This window comes from Callorhinchus milii, unplaced genomic scaffold (assembly GCF_018977255.1).
Source record: "Callorhinchus milii isolate IMCB2004 unplaced genomic scaffold, IMCB_Cmil_1.0 Scaffold5, whole genome shotgun sequence".
Lineage (NCBI taxonomy): Eukaryota > Metazoa > Chordata > Chondrichthyes > Chimaeriformes > Callorhinchidae > Callorhinchus > Callorhinchus milii.
The window spans coordinates 26,234,637-26,254,046 of record NW_024704746.1 but is presented as its reverse complement, the minus strand read 5'-3'; the positions used below and the strand labels follow the sequence as shown (position 1 = coordinate 26,254,046).

Here is a 19,410-nt window from a genome sequence, read left to right as displayed (position 1 = left end):
ATACGCAGCACTTATCAACACAGTAAGATATTCAGTATAATATGCTGTGACCATATTATATATATTATATTATATATATTATAGCTCCACACAGAGCCTAATAATAATCCCTCCAATACCAAAACCAATAATAAATTGGTCATTTTCAATCTACGACTGTTTGTGGGACATTGCTGTGCGCCATTGGCTGCCGCGTTCGCCCACAAATATACAGTCAATTCACTTTACAGTGTGTTCTGTGAAGCGCTTTGGGACGTCCTCCTGACGTGAAAAGCGCTATATCAAATGCAAGGATTATTATTATTATTATTATTATTATATAGTGATAATGATCTGCCGAAATGTGACTGGAGACAAGCGTATCGTAACAGGCACATTTATAAAAATAGCATTACCCAAATGGTAAAAAAGATCCCTTTTAAAATGGTCCTATGATATAATACAAACTAGGAAATACAGCAGATCACTATTACAATATTATCTGCCTCCGCTTGACTGGCTCCGGCCTCCTGCTTGTCCCTCGTTCTCTCCTCTCCGCTCCACCATCACTAGTTACACTTTCTGCCGCTACGCCCCGAAGCTTTGGAACTCTCTCCCCCAATCCCTCGCCTTGCCCCCGCCTTCCCCTCTTTTGGATCCCGACTGAAGACCTTCCTCTACGATCGGTCAGGGCGAATTATTATTATGATGATTATTATAAACTATACAATGATAGAGCAGGTGTAGGTGCAGGTGGCTGTGATGTGGGAAGGTAAACCGGATTGCCAGCCTGTTCAGTGAGTTGGGGACATTGTGGGAAGGTTGAAAACTGCGGTAAAATCACCTGGAGCCCAGTCAGCAGCTGGCTCTGCACCAAACCCAACCCGACCTTTGTGTTCATTGCTTATAGTCCCACAGCGCCAAGTCCCAGCAACTCACACACACACACACACACACAGACACTCACTCACAGGCACAGAGAGACCGAGACACACAGCAACTCACACACACACTCACAGGCAGAGAGAGTCTGAGACACACAGCAACTGAGCAACTCACACACACACAAACAGAGACAGACGCACAATCTCAGCTTGTATGCTTGTGTTTGTCCTTCGCCAAGTGTATGCAAGGAAGAAAGGAAGGTGTTTCGAAAGAGATTACTCCTGATCTGCTTGTCATTCTGAAGGTGATTTTTTAAAACTGCATAACTGTTTAACTGTGTAAAAAAAAGACTGATTTGCAAAGGTAGCTTTTAAATGGACTGTGGTTTGTGTTGAAATCTATCTATCTTGTTTGCTTCCGACATTAAGTTCAATGACAATGCAATACTGAAGACGATGATTAAACATATGTATTTATTGTGAGAAACCAATAGATGGCGGGCAAGGTGGGAGGCAAGGCTGTGGGATTCAGCAGTTAGTGAATGATTTATTTATACTCCTGGATTTTGCTCTGAGTATCATTAACCAGAGACGTTTTTCTTGCAATAAATAAACCATGACTTAAAGAAGTATAATCTAAATTGGATTCGGGGTAGGTCGGTTTAAGGTGAGTACTGGGGAGGTGAGGCTTTGTGCAAGCTGTTCAAATAAACCAGAAATAATCTAGTTTCCAAATGGTTCAGGTTTCTTTTTCCCCATTCTTTGTTGCCTCCTATCTCTCTCTCTCTCTCTCTTCTTTCTCTGGACATGAATATCTTTTAACGAGGAGCCCACTCACGCTGACAATCATTTGGCATCAAAGCACCATCAATAATCTCATCCACATGGGACTTTCACCTTTAGTATAAGCAGACAGCAATAATTCCTTACTTGACGCCAAGTCTATGCCTCTGAACATTAGATAAAAGAGGGATAGTATAATGTATATTGACTCATCTGTTGCTTACAAAGAGGTTCGGTTGAAATTGCAGCCTCACAAGTAAAAGAAGAGTTTCCATTCCCTCAGTGTAGTGGTTAGAGCGCTCGCCTCACAAGTGAGAGGACCCGGGTTCGATTCCCGGGCAGGACGAAACTCAAGCAAGTTTCCTTACTCCACACGCCTCTGTTTACCCGGCAGTAAATAATAACACCGGTTGCTAGTTAATTGGTGGATTGCTTTCTGGGAGTAATAATTCCTACAAATAAATAAAGAAAGAAATAATTTAGTCACTCAATCCACGACTGCTTGTGGGGACGCCCCCAAAGTACACAGTCACTACACTTTACAGTATATTCTGTGAAGCACTTTGAGGCGTCTCAACGACGTGATAAGGCGCCGTATCAAATGCAAGGATTGTTATTATGATCATTGTTATTAGGTGAAACTCCACAGATAATGATTGATGGAAATGAGTGCGCAAAATCTCCTTGGTGGGAAATGACTGAAAATGTGCACAACGGCTGTGATATAATGAATGAAGATGATGATAACGTCAAACTACAGAATGAAGAGACAATTGGAGAAAACAAGGTGGAGGCTGTCCCTGCCCAGCAGCGTGATGCTGAGGTACAAACAAGTCCAGTCCAGATGGCAAACAAGGAGATGCAGACACAGACCATTCCACGATTGGAATTGACTCAGGCATCACCCATCTTAAGGCCCCTTTTATGTCCGGAATCAGATGTTCCTCAGAGCCCATGCTTCCAGTTTGACAGGTTGGCATCTGCCAGGGTCTCCTTATCTCCTTCCTTTCGGAAGCTAAAGAAAAAGGTATCGGTCCAACCGCCAACACTACCGCAGAAATGTCAGGAGGTGAGAAAGGATGGCATTGAGGAGCCCACGGCTGACAATGATGCCTCCACACCTGCAAACGGTACAGACAAGCTCGTTCCTTCCTCTGTGCCATCATCGGACATCATAGAGAATGTGGCTGTAGCTAAATTGGACCAACATCCTACGGCTGATTTATTGACAGATGATCAAAGACACCTTCACTTTGAGGAACCCCCAACACAGCCACAAGAGCCTCAGGCGGTCACAGAAATTAATGGTGTGGACAGACCATTGTCTGTGAATCCAGAGGGTGGTGATCATCATATTGTTTGTGAACAGTCTGCGACGGACCAGGAAAATCTCTCTCTTTGGGAAAGACGGAGAGGGGATAAAAAAATTGCTTTGCCTACAGTTTCGCAACAGGTAAAAAGGTCACATTTTATACTTTTACATTTACAATACTATAGTTCCTTTGCATTTGTTCACAATTTATGCAACGGACAACTAATAAAAGAATTCTGTTTTGATGGGGCAATAAGTAATAATAATCCTTGCATGTGATATAGCGCCTTATCACATTGTTGTGACGTCTCAAAGTACTTCACAGAATATACTGTAAAGTGAATTGACTGTGTATTTTGCATTTCGCCCACAAAATATACAATCAATTGATGTTTTTCATGCAACATTCACCAATGTCTCAAATCCTTACCCAAGCAACACCCTGTTTGCTAATGGAACAGATGCCCTGACATGAAAGATGCTATATCAAAGGCAAGGATCATTATTATTGTTTTGCTGCTATATTGAGGAGACTGAACTAGACTCGAATTGTGGAATAACAGGTTCTCACGTTTCCACCCAAACACCACCCTGTTTGTTAATGGGACATAGTCATGCTAGGAATGATGCTGCTTTATATATTTGTGTTAACTTGTTCTCAGATTCTTTATCTATTGTTCTTGAAAAGAAAATCATTTGCATCATTGTGATGATGACCTTAACATATGATTGATCCAACCATTGTGTCTCTTCCATACAAACAGGAGAGGTTGGTAATGCTTTGCTAACAATACCCCTTTATTTCTAAAAAAAAGGGTATTTTGCCTTCAGTCCGGGTATTTGCAGTGGGAATCGGGAATTTAGCCATCTTAAGAACTGCTCAAAAACCTCTGCCAGGTTTCCTATTGGGAAGTTTCAGATGTTATTTATAGCTCTGACCTTATCGTACTGTTTTGAGGCTATTTTCTGTTACGTGTGGAGTCCTGTAGCTCAGTGGTTAGAGCACTTGCCTCGCAAGCGAGAGAACCTGAGTTCAATTCCAGGCAGAGCAAAACCTTAGGCAAGTTTCCTTACTCCGCACGTCTCTGTTTACGCTGCAGTATGTAGGAATACGGCTGTTTGTTGATTTTCAGATCGCTTTCCATGATAATAATCCCTCCCCCCCCAAAATAAATTGGTCACTTAATCCACGATTGTTTGGTAATCCACTTTAAAATATATTCTGTGAAGCGCTTTGAGACATCTAACAACATGATTTAACAACATTTGAGACATGATAAAGAGTGATATCAATTGCAAGGATTATTAATTTTATAAAATTGGATAAACAACAATAAGAGGAAACCACATAACTTTCCTTTTTCATTTCAAGTTTATCTATCATCAAGTATTTATGAGCTAAGAATACCTTATTCAACAAGGGGTATTGTCAAAAACATCCGATTGTATAAGCTTCTTCAAATAGACTTAAAATTTGATCTCCATAAAACGATATGAACTTTGCATTGTAAATTGTATGTCCAGCTTAACTTGAAGAAATGTATATGTACTTTCACCCACCAAATACACAGTCAATTTACTTTACAGTATATCCTGTGAAGCACTTTGAGACGTCTCGAAGATGTGATAAGGTGCTATATCAACTGCAAATCCAAAAATTATTATACAACTATTCTAAATAGTTTTCCAATACTTTACGTTGCTATGAATAATAGTCTGAGATAAAATGTGAAACCTTTCTATTTAGTAATTTCAGTTTTGATAAATAACCTATTTGCGTTCACTTGTTAAAATCTTCCCAGTTGCTCTCAGTGCTTGTTTAGTTTCTGATTCTCAACTCATTTTCTTTCTCTCCTTTGGTCAGACAGCTGATGATTCCATTCCCCGAAGGTAGGTCACTTCATATTTGTATAGCATGTTTTTCCATTAAAAAAAAATCACCTCATTATGACATTGTGAATCTAAATTGCACGTTATACGGTCACTCAATCCACGACTGTGTGTGGGACACTGCTGTGCGGAATTGGCTGCACGTTTTGCCAAAAAAATACAGTCAATTCATTTTACAGTATATTCTGTGAAGCGCTTTGAGACCGTCTTTGAAGACGGGATAAGGCGATATATCAAATGCAAGGATTATTATTATTATTCATTGTGAAAAATTAATTGGAAGTTAATCTTGCCCAGCGCTTAAACAGAATCGGTTTCTAAATGAAGACAGATCTTCCCAGTCTTAAATTTCAAGACCACATAATCTTATAGGCTAACATTGGTGGATTTTCAGGCCTTATATTCAACAGATCCCAGTTGTTATGGTCTGGAATGCACTGGCTGAAAGGGTGGTGGAAGCTGATTTGATAATATCTTTCAAAATGGAATTAGACAGCTACTTGAAACGGAAACAGTTGCAGGGCTATGGGGTAAGAGCAAAGGAGTGGGACTAACAGCTCTTTCAAAGGGCTGATTGGCCTCCTTCTGTGCTGTAGGGTTCTATGAGGGCAAACCAGCCCCAGTTATTGGCCCGGTTTGGAGTTTGGCTGCTAAACTCTTTAGTGCTTTAATAAACAGCACTTACTGGCTGTACAAATGCTGTGATTGGCAAATCTCCAACGGAAACATGTAACACACACGGCTTACAAATGTCATCAATTATTGGCACTTTGAAAGCTTCAGAATATATAGTTTATGTACACTTTATAGTTTATTCTGTAATTTGAGACTTCTCAAAGACACGTTAACAACAACTTATATACTTATATAGTGCTCTCCACGCAGGGTAGCTAGCATCTCAGAGAGCTTTAAGGCGCTGTATCAATTGCAACGAGTGTTATTATTAATAATGTGCCACAGAAAATAGCATAGGAGTAGCAAAGTCAAAACTTTGGAATTTGGATGGACAAATTCCAATGTTATAAGACACTATGACTCACTCTCTTTTTCTGAGCCAGACAGTGCTTTGGTGTTTTCACCAATGAATAGCAGGATATATTTTAGGCAAATAAGAATCTGACAGTTTGAATACCCCCAGGACATTCAACTGATATGAAATTGACCTTAGTGAGTAATTGTATGAATGACTAGGTATAGATCATAAGGAGTAACTACCGCAGTAACATGGCAACAAACACAAAATAAATGTTTGCTTTAAACGTCTGAGCACATTTGTGTTTTTATTCTCTCTGTTTAAATATCTAGTACTTGTTTTTAAAAGAAGTTGAGACCATTAAAGAAATGGAATGTATTTAAAAATACATTTAAAAGAAAATGTCTCCAATCAGTGAGGGTAAAATACTACCTTCTGGTTTCTTTTGTATGGCCTTGACTTTCCCATTACCTTTATCATATTTTCAATTAACACAATTGTACAATGAAATGATAATATTCCCGAGGTGTAGTGGTTAGAGCACTCGCCTCGCAAGCGAGAGGATCCAGGTTTGATTCCCGGATGGGTCAGGGCGACATTTTAGCCAAGTTTCCTTACTCCACGCGCCTCTGTTTACCAGCAGTAAGTAGGAACCCGGTTGTTAGTCGATTGGCGGATCGTTTTCTGGGGTTAATAATCACTCCTCCTCTTCACCTCCCACCCCCAACAAAATGTGGTCACTTAATCCACGGCTGTTTGTGGGGACGCTGCTGTGCGCAATTGGCTGCCGTGTTTCACCCACAAAATATACAGTCAATTAACTTCACAGTATATTCTGTGAAGTGCTTTGAGACGTCTCGAAGACGTGATAAGCCTCTATATCCAATCCAAGCATTATTATTATTAATAATAACACAACATTGGGTCAATATACAGTATTCTTAATATACTGTATAAAAAGGATATGTTTGATTTTCCAAAATATTCTTCATGTTGAGGAATCAATCCAGTATTAATCTATAATGATATAACATAAAAAAATCAATGTGTAAGATGTATTTTATTCATTCCCAAGGCACAGCACCGAGCGCAGACGTACTTCAGTTGTTGTCTCTTTACCGGGTCTCGACGTGTTTCCTGGAGACTTACTTATTTCAGACGGTGCTGATAGTCTAACCTCAGCATTGACCCCAAACACAGGTGAGCCCTGAGCTGAAGTTTACTTCAGTACATTTGATTTTTTAAAAAAAAATGTAAACACCTTTCCATCTGTAAATGTTACTCATTCTGGTTCTTTGCGATTGACATGCTCCACATTTCTGAAACGCGCCTTAAAATTCTGTGGGCTGAATGGTCAGTAACTCAAGACTTTATATTTATTGTAACTCAGTGATTAGAGCACGTGCCTCGCAAGCGGTTTGATTCCCGGGCAGGGCGAAAGCTTAGGCGAGTTTCCTTACTCCACACACACGCCTCTGTTTACCAGCAGTGAGTAGGACTCCAGTTGTAAATCGATTGGCGGATCACTTTTCCAGGGGTAATAATCCCTTCAAAAATAAATAAATATAATTTGTTCACTCAATCCACGACTGTGTGTGGGACGCTGCTGTGTGCAATTGGCTGCCGTGTTTCATCCCCAAAATATACAGTCAATTCACTTTACAGTATATTCTGTGAAGCGCTTTGAGACATCTTGAAGATGTGATAAGGCGCTGTATCAAATGCAACGATTATTGTTATTATTTGTGATTCTCAGTCAGGTCTGTACTGAAATGCTAAAGTATTCTTTCTGTTACAGACACAAAAAAGTCAAAATGGCCCTTCACAAGGCGAGGAATGGTAATGTTAATCCTGTTTGTCTTGCAGAACTGCCCTAAAAGGTTTAATAAATATGCTGTGGCTGAAACTATATTAAAATATCATTTATATTCCCATGGAGTGCATGTACTATGTAACTGATCAATCATAGATAAACACACTTTATCGGTCAGTAAGACCCCAATCCTTTAAAATCATAGCGTTAATTATTGCATTCTATGTTTCCTTACTCCACACACCTCTGTTTACCTCGCTTTAAGTAGGAACCCGGTTGTTAAGTCGATTGGTAGATGATTTTTCTGGGGTAATAATTTCTTCAAATATATAATAAGAGAAAAATATAATGTGGTCACTCAATCCACGGCTGTTTGTGGGACGCTGCTGTGCACTATTGGCTGCTGCGTTTCACCCACAAAATATACAGTCAATTCCCTTTACAGTATATTCTGCAAAGCACTTTGAGACGTCTCGAAGATGCGATAAGGTCTGTATCAAATGCCAGGATTTTATATAGAGCCTTATCACGCAGATCAAATGTAAGGATTATTATTATCTTCCAGGTAGAGATGCTCAGATCATATTCTGATATTGTGCAATACATTGTTCATGTTAGAATTATTTCCATACATAATCAGTAAACATTCAATTCTTTCTTCCAAAGAAATGTAAAATGCAAATATATGGAAATAGATATTACGATATAACAGTAACATATCAAACAGAAAACAAAGGTGAATCATGTGATCATCGTATTTTGTATGTTTGTATTTTGATTCGGGGAAGTGACCAGAGACACGGTAGAAGAGTTACTCTCTTAATTGGCTATTAATTATTATTTAATTAATCTAGATTCCAGATGCATGAAAAATCAATGTCATTTAAATGTATTCATATTTTGTGCTTAAATGTGTCTGAAAGTTCTGAGTCTTCTGTCAAAAATTATAATAAAACAAATAACTGGTACTTTCATCTCATTCCCATTTTAGGTACAATCCATCAGAGAAGCCAAGGTAGATCATACTTTGTTTTCCAATAAGTCGTTAAAATAATAATCACTGAATTTGATATAGCGACCTGGGTTTGATTCCCAGACAGGATGAAACCTTCAGCAAGTTTCCCTACTCCACACGCCTCTGTTTACTGCCAGTAATAGGAACCCGGTTGTTAGTCAATTGTCAGATCGCTTTCCGGGGGTAATAATCCTTCCCCAAAACGATACTGTTATGTAATTTGTTCACACAACCCACGACTGTGTGTGGGACGCTGCTGTCCGCAATTGGCTTTTTGCCCACAAAATATACAGTCAATTCACATTACAGTGTATTCTGTGAAGCGCTTTGAGACATCTCAACGACATGGTATCAAATGCAAGGATTATTATTATTATTATTATCATTATTGCCATAATTTCTGTGCTGCAGAAATGGATGAGAAACAATTTACTGCAGTAACTAACCTGCGATGCACCACTTGTGTTTTTGTTTAGAACAAAGGAAAACAAAAGCAAACCTCGGAGCTGGAGAATGTCCTGGCATCGTTAAAACTCACAGAGCAGAAAGATTACGGCTTCCAACAGTACCAGGTATTCAGCCAGTATTCATTAAAGACAAAGTCAATAGGACAAGGCCTTCAAAAGCAAATTAGATGGATTTCTGTTAGGGAATACTATCTCGTGGCTACAGTGTGCAGTTTGGGACTATACGGTATATAGTCTTCGATCGCACCTTCGGTCACCCTCCTACCCCCACCCTCCTACCCCCACCCCTCCTGATCCCAATCCCCAGCTCCGGCCCAAATCCCTGACTGTCCAGCGCCTGGGATGTCCTCCCGACTTGAAAGGCAGGTCCTGTGTAAATGTAATTGTTGTTTAATTTTTTTTAGTATAAATGCTGGACACAGGTGATGGAGACACAGAGCCTGACAGCGCCTGACACTGACCTGGAGACTTGTTCCCTCAAGAGAGATGAGAAGCTGCAGGAGGCCTTGTGGGAGGTTTTCACCAGTGAATGTACATACTTCCTGGACCAACTTCTGGTGATGCAGGAGGTGAGGTTGTCAATCTCAGTTTAATGTGAAGCATTCATCACATCAGAAATCAAACTGCAACCGGTTTCACACCAGGCTATTCACCTGATTGTTATGCTAACCCGGATCACCTGGGTTTACACACGGTCAAACTACAAATTAGAACTCATAGATAGGAAGTACGCCCACAAAATACACAGTCACTACACTTTACAGTATATCCTATGCAGCCCTTTGAGACGTGTCAACGACGTGATAAGGCACTGTAATCCAATGCAAAGATTATTATTATTATTATCATTATTTCCCACAACTCTGCCCTGTTCTGATAATCATCAGACAAAAATGGTTTGACAAAAAAGGCTAAGAACTTGGTGGAATTTGGGACCTCTGATTTTGCATTTGATTTTATGAAATTTGATTTGTCTCATTTCATCCTATTATAAAGGTATTTCTCAAAACACTGAAATATCTACAGAGCAGAGGCTGTCTTGTGGATGTTGATTACCGGAGACTGTTTGGAAACCTTGATGAATTGTGCAAGGTAACCTGACCATCCCTATTGGCAATGTTCGGAGGTGGATTATATTTTCTATTGATATCAGTGCCACATCAATACAATTTCTTTAAAGACAGACTGACATCATATCTTACTTAGACATAATATGTAATGTATTCCCGTAGTGTAGTGGTTAGAGCACTCGCCTCGCAAATGAGAGGACCCGGGTTCGATTCCTGGGCAGCGCGAAACCTTAGGCAAGTTTCCTTACTCCACACACGCGCCTCTGTTTACCAGCAGTGAATAGGAACCCGGTTGTAAGTCGATTGGTGGTTCGCTTTCTGGGTGTAATAATTCCTTCAAAAAATAAAGATAATTTGGTCCTCAATCCACGACTGTGTGTGGGACGCTGCTGTGCGCAATTGGCTGCCGCGTTTCGCCCACAAAATATACAGTCAATTCACTTTATGGTGTATTCTGTGACGCACTTTGAGACGTCTCGAAGATGTGATAAAGCGCTGTATGAAATGCAAGTATTATTATTATTATATTTTGGAGTTACTTTTTGACAGAATCACAAAGGTGCTGTTGTGATTTGACTGTATTAGGTGAGCCAGGAGTTGTTGACCAGCCTCCTGAGTGCAATTGAACGCTCCAGGGAACTCTCGTCTTCCATCTCTGTGCTGTCAAAGGTATTTTATTTTATGTCGCTCTCAGTTGACAGTTCATATATAGAAATGCCTGAAAAGGAGGCGGAGACGAGACTGTTATCCTGAAGTCAACCTAAAGATAAACTTCAAAGTTACATAACCATCTTGTCACTGCCTCCTTTTAAAAGATCATTTTAATGATGTGGAGTCCTGTAGTGTATTAGTTAGAGCGCTCGCCTCGCAAGCGAGAGGACCTGGGTTTGATTCCCGGGCAGGGAGAAACCTTAGGCGAGTTTCTTTAATCCACTCACACGCCTCTGTTTACCAGCAGTGAGTGGGAACCCAGTTGTTAGTTAATTGGCGGATCACTTTCCAGGGTTAATAATCCCTCCAAAAAAAAATAATAATTTGATCGTCCAATCCACGACGGTTTGTGGGACGGTGCTGTGCTCAATTGGCCGCCGCGTTTCATCCACAAAAATAGTCAATTTTCTTTACAGTATGTGAATTCTGTGAAGCCCTTCGAGACATCTCAACGACATGATAAGGTGCTGCATCAAATGCAAGGATTGTTATTATTAATGATCGTTATGATTGTAATAAGATTCTAGTTTGATTTGTTTACTTAAACTGCAGGCTGCTATATTTACATCATGTTCTGTGAAGCATTTTGAGACATCTTGACAAAGCGATGTATCGAAGGCAAGGATTATTATTAATATTATAAATCTTTTTCATCAGTTTCAGGAGGATGTGTGTCAGACTCACCAGATGTATTGCCTGAATTATTCCACAGGAATCCACTACCTTGAAACCCTGAAGACAAGAGAGGACTTTGGAATTTTTCTTAAAGTATATTACCGATTCCGATCCTCAAATTGTGTGGTTTTTATTTCAGTTTATGTGCAAACAGTAAAATACGCTCCCAAATAAAATGGAGTCCTGTAGCGTATTGGCTACACCACTCGCCTCACAAGCGAGAGGGCCCAGGTTCGATTCCCGGGCAGGGCAAAACCTTACACAAGTTTCCTTACTCCACACGACTGTTTACCTGGTAGTAAGTAAGAACCTGCTTGTTAGTCGATTGGGCAATCGCTTTCCAGGACTAATAATCCCTTCAAATAAATAAATGAATAAATAATAATTTGGTCACTCAAACCACGGCTGTCTGTGGGGACGCTGCTGTGCGCAATTTCGCTGCCGCGTTTCACCCACAAAATACACAGTCAGTTCACTTTACAGTATATTCTGTGAAGCACTTTGAAACGTCTCATAAAAGCGTTTTATTAAAGGCAAGGATTATTATTATTATGTTAAGACATTTAGAAGCTGGAATTTCCCTCCAGGGTAGGGATTTTCCATACCATATTATTTCCTGTCTCGCCTCTATTGCCAAACCCATTGCTTATTGTGCAATGTACAAGCTCTGGAACTCTCTCCCCCAATCCCTCCGCCTTCCCCCACTTCCTCCCTCCCCACCTTCAAATCCCGCCCAAAGACCTTCCTTTTTGATCGCACTTCCGATCACCTCACCCCTCCCTCTGCCCCTGGCTCAGGGTCAGGCTCCGCCACTGTCAAGCGCTCCAGGACGCTACCCCACTTGAGGGGCACTGTGTAAATGCAAGTTGTTGTTGTTGACAGCTCTGAGCACCTTTCAGTGTGTAGCTACTCCAAAGATATCTCCCCTCTCTCTCTCTCTCTCTCTCTGGTATGTACATGAGGCAGTGGGGTGAGCAGAACAAGCTGTGTAAGCGGCTGCACTTGTCAGACCTGCTGGTGTCACCGCTGCAGAGGTTCACCAGATACCCTTTACTGCTCAAGAACATTTGGAAGAGAAGCACCGACCAAGGAGAGAAGCTGACTGTCCACACCATCATTGAGCACGTGGATAAATCCATTTGTGAGTTGACTTTCATGTTACAATGATTCCGCATTTAAACGAGTCCTGTAGCTCAGTGGTTAGAGCTCTCGTCTCGCAAGCGAGAGGACCCGGGTTCGATTCCTGGGCAGGGAGAAAGAGAGCAAGAGCAAGAGAGTAGGGTTGAATTGGATCATGTGGAGAAAAATACCAACATAGACTTGTCGGGTTGAATAGCCTATTTCTGTGCAATAGTTTTCATTATTCTATTTAATGGGGGAGCCCTTTTCCACACTCTGACATTTTTAATGGATTATGATAGAATATCTAAGAATTGTTTATGTGGCAGGTGATCTTGAGGGGAAGGTAAAATGGCTGGAAAGTTTTCAGAAAATTCAGCAGCTTCAGGAGATGATTGTATGGCCTCCAATCTGGGAAAGAAACAAGAACGTTTTTGTTCCAGAGGTAAGTCTGTTTTTTTTAAGAAGAATGAATTAGTGTATCACCTGTAACGTGGGTCAATTGTGCAGTCCTGTAGCGCAGTGGTTAGCACTCTCGCATCGCAGGCGAGAGGACCCGGGTTCGATTCCCGGGCAGGGCGAAACGTTACCCAAGTTTCCTTACTCCACACGTCTCTGTTCACCTCTCAGTAAGTAGGAACCTGGTTGTTAGTCAGCTGGTGGATCATAAGTAGGCACATCACTAGTAGGCACAGGTCGGTCGAAGTGGAAAGTCTTCAGGTGCGACCTGAAGATGGGGAAGGAGGAGACAAGTGGGAGGGATGGAGGGAGAGAATTCCAGAGTTTGGGGGCCAGTGGCTGATGGTGGAACGGAGGGCACGGGGGACAAGCAATGACAAGGCAAGCACAGGTTGAGTGTCCAGTGTTGTTAGGGAGTTGGCTGTTGTGTTACTGGAAGCAGAATCATTAGTTAGTGACTGCATTTTATGATTACATCACCTACAGACAACGCTCTCAGCCTATTGTTCACACCCTACTGTGTTCCATTAAAACTTCCTCCTCCAAGTACACCGCGACGTGCAGGTGTGTCTCTTTGTAAAAAGGAGTTAAGTTTAGAGATGGGTTTCACTTCTCACCTCGAGTCCTGTTTCTGTCTCATCTGAAGGACAACAAGTCCAGTTGGTTTCATCTCATGATCTTCATGTCATCTCACTGCAAAGTGGTCAGTGCGTTGGGCACCTACTGACCTCTGACACTCTCTCTAGGCTTAATGTCTGATATTGTTACACTGGTTACATGACTCCAGTTTCATGACTGACTGACTTGGCCCCGAGGTTCTTGTTATCTTGTTGGAACAATGATGACTCATGCTACGGAGAGCAACGAGGAAGAGAATGAGGGAGAGAGCTGCCTGAAACAGCATTAGTTTCAGGAACAAATCCTAGTCATAAGAAATAGGAGCAGACCCCTCGAGCCTGCCCCGCCATTTAATAAGATCATGGCTGATCTTCTATCCTAATTCCATTTACCCGCCCTATCCCTTAATCCCTTTAGTTTTTGAAAATCTATCGATCTCAGTCTTGAATAGTCGTCATAAATAAACAACTGACTGCCACGTTTTGCCCACAAAATACACTCGGCTTTACAGCATATCCTGTGAAGCGCTTTGAGACGTCTTGCAGTTATGATAAGGCGCTGTATCAAATGCCAGGATTGTTATTATTAGGGGAACTTTGTCCGTGTGAGACAAGGTTCTTAATGTGGGGCAGGGAGGAGGGGAAGAGGGGGGGGAGAGAGGGCAATGTGGAGAAGGAGATAAAATGCCAGAATTAAAATAGTTTTTATATACGTTAAATGTACCAAGACACTGTCTTTCATTATATAACTTTCATTACTTTTTCCCCCAATAATGACCAGTGTCTGAGACATACCCTGAAAGATAGCACGAAAGAGGGATTCTTCACATCTCCAAACAGACAGCTTCTACACGAAGGAAAATTAGGACTTACAGGTAAATGTAACTTATTTTGCCAGTTTGCTTACATCAACACAAAATGCTTGGCATTTAAATAGTGGTATAGTGGTCAGCGCACTCGCTTCGCAAAGTTCAATTCCCAGGCAGGGCGAAACCTCAGGCAAGTTTCCTTACCCCACATCCCTGTTTACCTCACAGTAAGTAAGAACCGGTTGTTAGTCGATTGCTGGATCCCTTCAAGAAAAAAAATTTGGTCACTCAATCCACGAAATGTGTAAATGTAATGTGTGTGTGGTTGGCTCAACCCACGCCTGTGTGTGGGACGCTGCTGTGCACAATTTCGCTGCCGCGTTTCACACAGAAAATATACAGTCAATTCACTTTACAGTATATTCTGTGAAGCGCTTTAAGATGTTTCAAAAACGTGATAAGGCTATATCAAAGGCAAGATTATTATTAATAAATATTAATTTGCTCTTTACCCTACTTTCTTACAGGAAATAATAAAATCCTAGATGTGTATTTGGTTCTATTTGATGACTTTCTCTTAATCACGAAGATTAAACGCATTAAAAAGGTAATAAATTACTGTACTGACGTTTCGAAGCACACACCCAAACTGTAGGCACTTAGAGTTCCTGGGATGAGAAAACAGGTCATATTAAATTTGTAAATTACTAGTTTTTTTATATTGGCTGCAAACTGAACTAAATGTTGTTTGTTGAGCAGTGTTGGTTGCAGATCAGCCATGATCCAAGATAACTATGGCCCATGTGAGGACAGACTGAATGGCTTATTCCTGTTATTGTGGTGAATTGAGCTATAGTGATTCAGCCCCACATTCAGTTTTATGGGGCTTATGGAAATTAATGACTGCCCCATAAAAAAAAGTTTGGAAAACAACATTATTTTTCCTGCTCCCTCTTCTAAGTAATGGGTGATTAATCTTGTGGAGTCCTGTAGCGTAGCGGTCAGTGTGTTTGCATCACAAGCTGGGCGAACCTTAGCCAAGTTTCCTTCCTCCACACGCCTGTTTATTTACCAGTAAGTAGGAACGCAGCTGTTAGGCCATTGGCAGATCGCTCTCCAGGAATAATAACCCCACTAAAAAAAGAAATAAAATTTGGTCACTCAATCCACGACTGTTTGTGGGACGCTGCTGGGTACAATTGTTTGTTGCCTTTCGCCCACAAAACAGTCACCTCACTTTTCAATATATTCTGTGAAGCGGCTTGAGACGTCTCAATGATGTGATAAGGCGCTATATCAAATACAAGGATTATCATTATAATCTCTTGTTGTTACGTGGCAGATTTTTGCTTTCCTTATAGAGATTGTCAGGAGTCTTCGAAATTGGGCTTACAAGCCCGACCTTGAATCCTGAATTGCACTCCATGGTCAGAGACGGGATGATATGTGCCGTATTTGATCAGCCAATACCTCTGAACAGATTGCTGCTTAAGAACATTGATTCATTCTATGCAAACTGTAAGTCATCTATGTTTTGCCTGTAACCATTGAAAGATATTTCCAGTGTTATATCTGAGCATCGATGTAATAAAGATACCTAACAATTTCAGAATAAAGATTAATAAAGTAAATAATTTAAATAATAATAATAATTTTAAACAGTTAGTCGATTGACGGATCGCTTTCCGAGGATAATAATCCCTCCAATAAATAAATAATAATTTGGTCACTCAATCCACGACTGTTTGTGTGACGCTGCTGTGCGCAATTGGCTGCCGCGTTTCACCCGCAAAACACAGTCAATTCACTTTACAGTCTATTCCGTGAAGCGCTTTGAGACGTCTCAAGAAGGTGATAAAGCGCGATATCAAATGCAAGGATTATTATTGTTATAAAAGATTCTCACGGCGTCTCCTTCTTTTGTAGCTTGTGGACTCCATTATGCTTTCATAGTAATCCATCAAAACAGGTATCATCAGTCCATAGGAATGTTCACACTTCAAGCACAGTCAGAGGCTAACAAGGTAAACTACACTCAGGAAAAAAATCTAACTGCAATAGTTTGAGCATCGAGTAACGACTAAAGAAAAAATGAGCTTTTGTTATTTTTTTTTAGAAAGCGGTGTCTTCGAAAATATAACTGGAAGGAATATAACTGCCATAAAAAGTGCATTTTAAATTGCTTTTTAATTTAACAAATTCATACCGTCTTTAAGTCGTTTCGCAAGCCACTTTGTGAGTCTGTCTCCATTTGCTGCAGCCGCCATCAATTACCTTCCGTATTTCTCAATTGTGCAGGACTGATGATAAGGGAGTGACATTTGTGGGGACGCTGCTGTGCGCAATTGGTTACCACGTTTTGCCCACAAAATATAGTCATTTCACTTTAGTGTATCCTGTGAAGCGCTTTGAGGCGTCTCAACGTGATAAGGCGCTGTATCAAATGCAAGGATTATTATTACAGTGGAAGCCGCTTTAAACCGGACACTGGTTAACCCCCAGACGCCGGGTAAATCGGACAAACGCCCGATTCACTTGTACGCTTACTTGTTTTAAATATGACAGTTAATTTGGTTGAAAATCCATTTAATCAGGACAAAATGCTGTGCTCGAGTGTTGAATGTACTCACTCAGGCCTTCCATTTATTCTCATCCTTTTCAGAGAACCTGGATGTCCCAGATAGCAAACGCAATCACCACTTTCACACACAACCAAGATCCTCAACGAACACCAGTTGAAAGTTCCTCAGTGCGAGAGTCATCGGAAATCTAGTAACACTACAACTCTCCAGGTTTACTGCTTCACAACGAACAGCTCTTAGCTTGGTCACCTACGGACTGAACGAGAGACTGTCCATCCATTTTAAAGTCTACCTCGGGATATTCATTAGAAAAATGGAATGACAACAGCAACTTGCATTCACACAGCGCCTCTCACAATGGGCAGTGTCCCAGAGCGCTGGACAGTGGCGGAGCACGACACCGAGCCGGGGGGGGAGGTGACTGCAGGTACAGTCAAAGGGGAAGGTCTTCAGGTGCGACTTGAAGTTCGGGAAGGAAGGGGCGAGGCGGAGGAGGGATAGAGGGAGAGAGTGACAGAGTTTGGGGGCATAGCGGCTGAAAGCCCGGCCACCAATGGTGGAACGGAGGGCACGAGGGACAAGCAGGAGGCCAGAGCCAGTCGAGCGGAGGCAGCGGTTAAGGGGTTGAACATAAGGCACAACTAATACTGTCATTAAAAACGGTCACAAACCTCATTAGATTATTTTAAAGGAAAAAAACCAAAATATTACCATAACTTGTACATAAAAAGGATGCTAAAGTCATTTTACTAAGCAATAAATTTTAATTGTGGAAGTCGTGTCACTGTTTAACTTAACATCACTTACTATAAACAGTTCACATGATCTTCAGCCAGTATCATCGCTAGTCAAAACTTTCAAACTGATAATATCTATACACGTGTTCAGATAACATGGAAATTAGTACAATTTTTGTACACAGTTCTGTGATATTCACATCATTTTTGACAGTAAGCGTGTAAGTGAGGGTGTTCTATTGATATTTCATGCAGGCAAGATCAAAACTGAACATCAGATGGTTACGTGTTAGCATTAAATGCCAATGTAAATCAATAACGCGCTCATAAGCTCACACCCACTATTAAAAGGACAATTCTGAGGTTAAAAATTAAATGATTATCTAATGGAACTATGTGGCTGGAGCATTGGGATGCTGCCTTATGTGATAATGTCTTCAGTACTTTTATTTTGGCCAGATATTACAGTCACTGTCCAAACTGAGCAGGGCTGAGAACAATTCAGTGTTGCTGCTTCTAATAATAATAATCCTTGCATTTGACACAGCGCTTTATCATGTCTTCTGAGATGTCTCAAAGTGCTTCGTAGGATGCACTGTAAAGTGAATTGACTATTTTGTGGGTGAAACGTAGCAGCCAATTGTGCACAGCAGCGTCCGTCCTACAAACAGTCGTTGTTTTGAGTGACCAATTTTTTTTTTTTTTTTTTTGAAAGGGATCATTATCCCTGGAAACTAACAAGCCGGGTTCCTACTTACTGCTAGATACACCGAGGCGTGCGGAGTAAGGACACTTGCCTTACATTTCGTCCTGCTCGGGAATTTGCACGTGGGAATTTTGCTAAATAAAACCCATTAGAAAAAAAAACAATTGTGCTAACTATCTCAGTGAAAGCTATTTAATAAAATGTAAAAGGCAATGAGATTTATATTCTAGTCAAGCAATAATTACAATTTCATGTTGATCTGCCGGGCAGATCTCAGTAAAGTGGCAATACTGGTTTTGTCAAAGAACAAAGAAAAAGAGCAGCTTTGAGCACAAATTGCAGGCAGTGTAAGAGCAACATCTTGTGCCGTAGGAGATATAAGACACTGGATTATGGCCAAAATAACCTACTTGTGATTTCTCCATCATAGAGGTGCTGTCAAGGTGCAATATCAAGGGGGTCTACTTGCTTCCTTGTGGGGGGGGGGGGGGGGACTGGAAGGAGATTGAACTCAATCCTCCACTTCTGTTCACAATCTATTCACTGTAAGGCAACCAGTAACGAGCCTTTGGCAGGTTTGCTATTCAGGAGCAAGGAAGTCATCAATCCCAGTAAACCTCAGCAACAGCCAAGCAGTCAGGGGGCTGTCTGATAACAATAATAATCTTTGCATTTAATATAGTACGTTATCATGCCCTTGGGAGATGTCACAAAGCACTTCACAGAATATACTGTAAAGTGAATTGACTGTATATTTTGTGGACAAAATACAGCAGCCAATTGCGCACAGCAGCGTCCCACAAACAGTC

The 19,410-nt window shown here is 41.0% G+C and overlaps 1 protein-coding gene across 2 annotated transcripts; it reads left to right on the top strand.

Annotated features, from left to right (window-relative positions):
* Window positions 1-999: 999 nt before the first annotated feature.
* On the top strand, window positions 1,000-17,523 carry plekhg7 (pleckstrin homology domain containing, family G (with RhoGef domain) member 7). Of its 2 annotated transcripts, XM_007909011.2 has the most exons (18): window positions 1,000-1,168; window positions 2,282-3,099; window positions 4,823-4,848; window positions 6,897-7,021; window positions 7,620-7,660; window positions 8,626-8,649; window positions 9,126-9,221; window positions 9,521-9,685; window positions 10,113-10,208; window positions 10,772-10,855; window positions 11,555-11,665; window positions 12,539-12,713; window positions 13,021-13,136; window positions 14,549-14,642; window positions 15,104-15,183; window positions 15,938-16,094; window positions 16,503-16,600; window positions 17,239-17,523. In XM_007909011.2, exons 2-18 carry the CDS (start codon window positions 2,299-2,301, stop codon window positions 17,347-17,349), a joined length of 2,400 nt encoding a protein of 799 aa, XP_007907202.2. In that variant the 5' UTR covers window positions 1,000-1,168; window positions 2,282-2,298; the 3' UTR covers window positions 17,350-17,523. The 2 variants fall into 2 exon arrangements, with proteins under 2 accessions (XP_007907202.2, XP_007907203.2); XM_007909012.2 differs by lacking the exon at window positions 16,503-16,600 and having other exon boundaries at window positions 17,239-17,295.
* Window positions 17,524-19,410: the final 1,887 nt, after the last annotated feature.

Excerpts from the sequence above, each read along its gene's own strand:
- plekhg7 (XM_007909011.2), top strand. The coding sequence starts at position 2,299 with ATGATTGATGGAAATGAGTGCGCAAAATCTCCTTGGTGGGAAATGACT. Across the intron at positions 7,022-7,619 it reads AGCATTGACCCCAAACACAG|ACACAAAAAAGTCAAAATGG; the intron begins GTGAGCCCTGAG and ends TTTCTGTTACAG. Across the intron at positions 11,666-12,538 it reads ACTTTGGAATTTTTCTTAAA|TGGGGTGAGCAGAACAAGCT; the intron begins GTATATTACCGA and ends TACATGAGGCAG.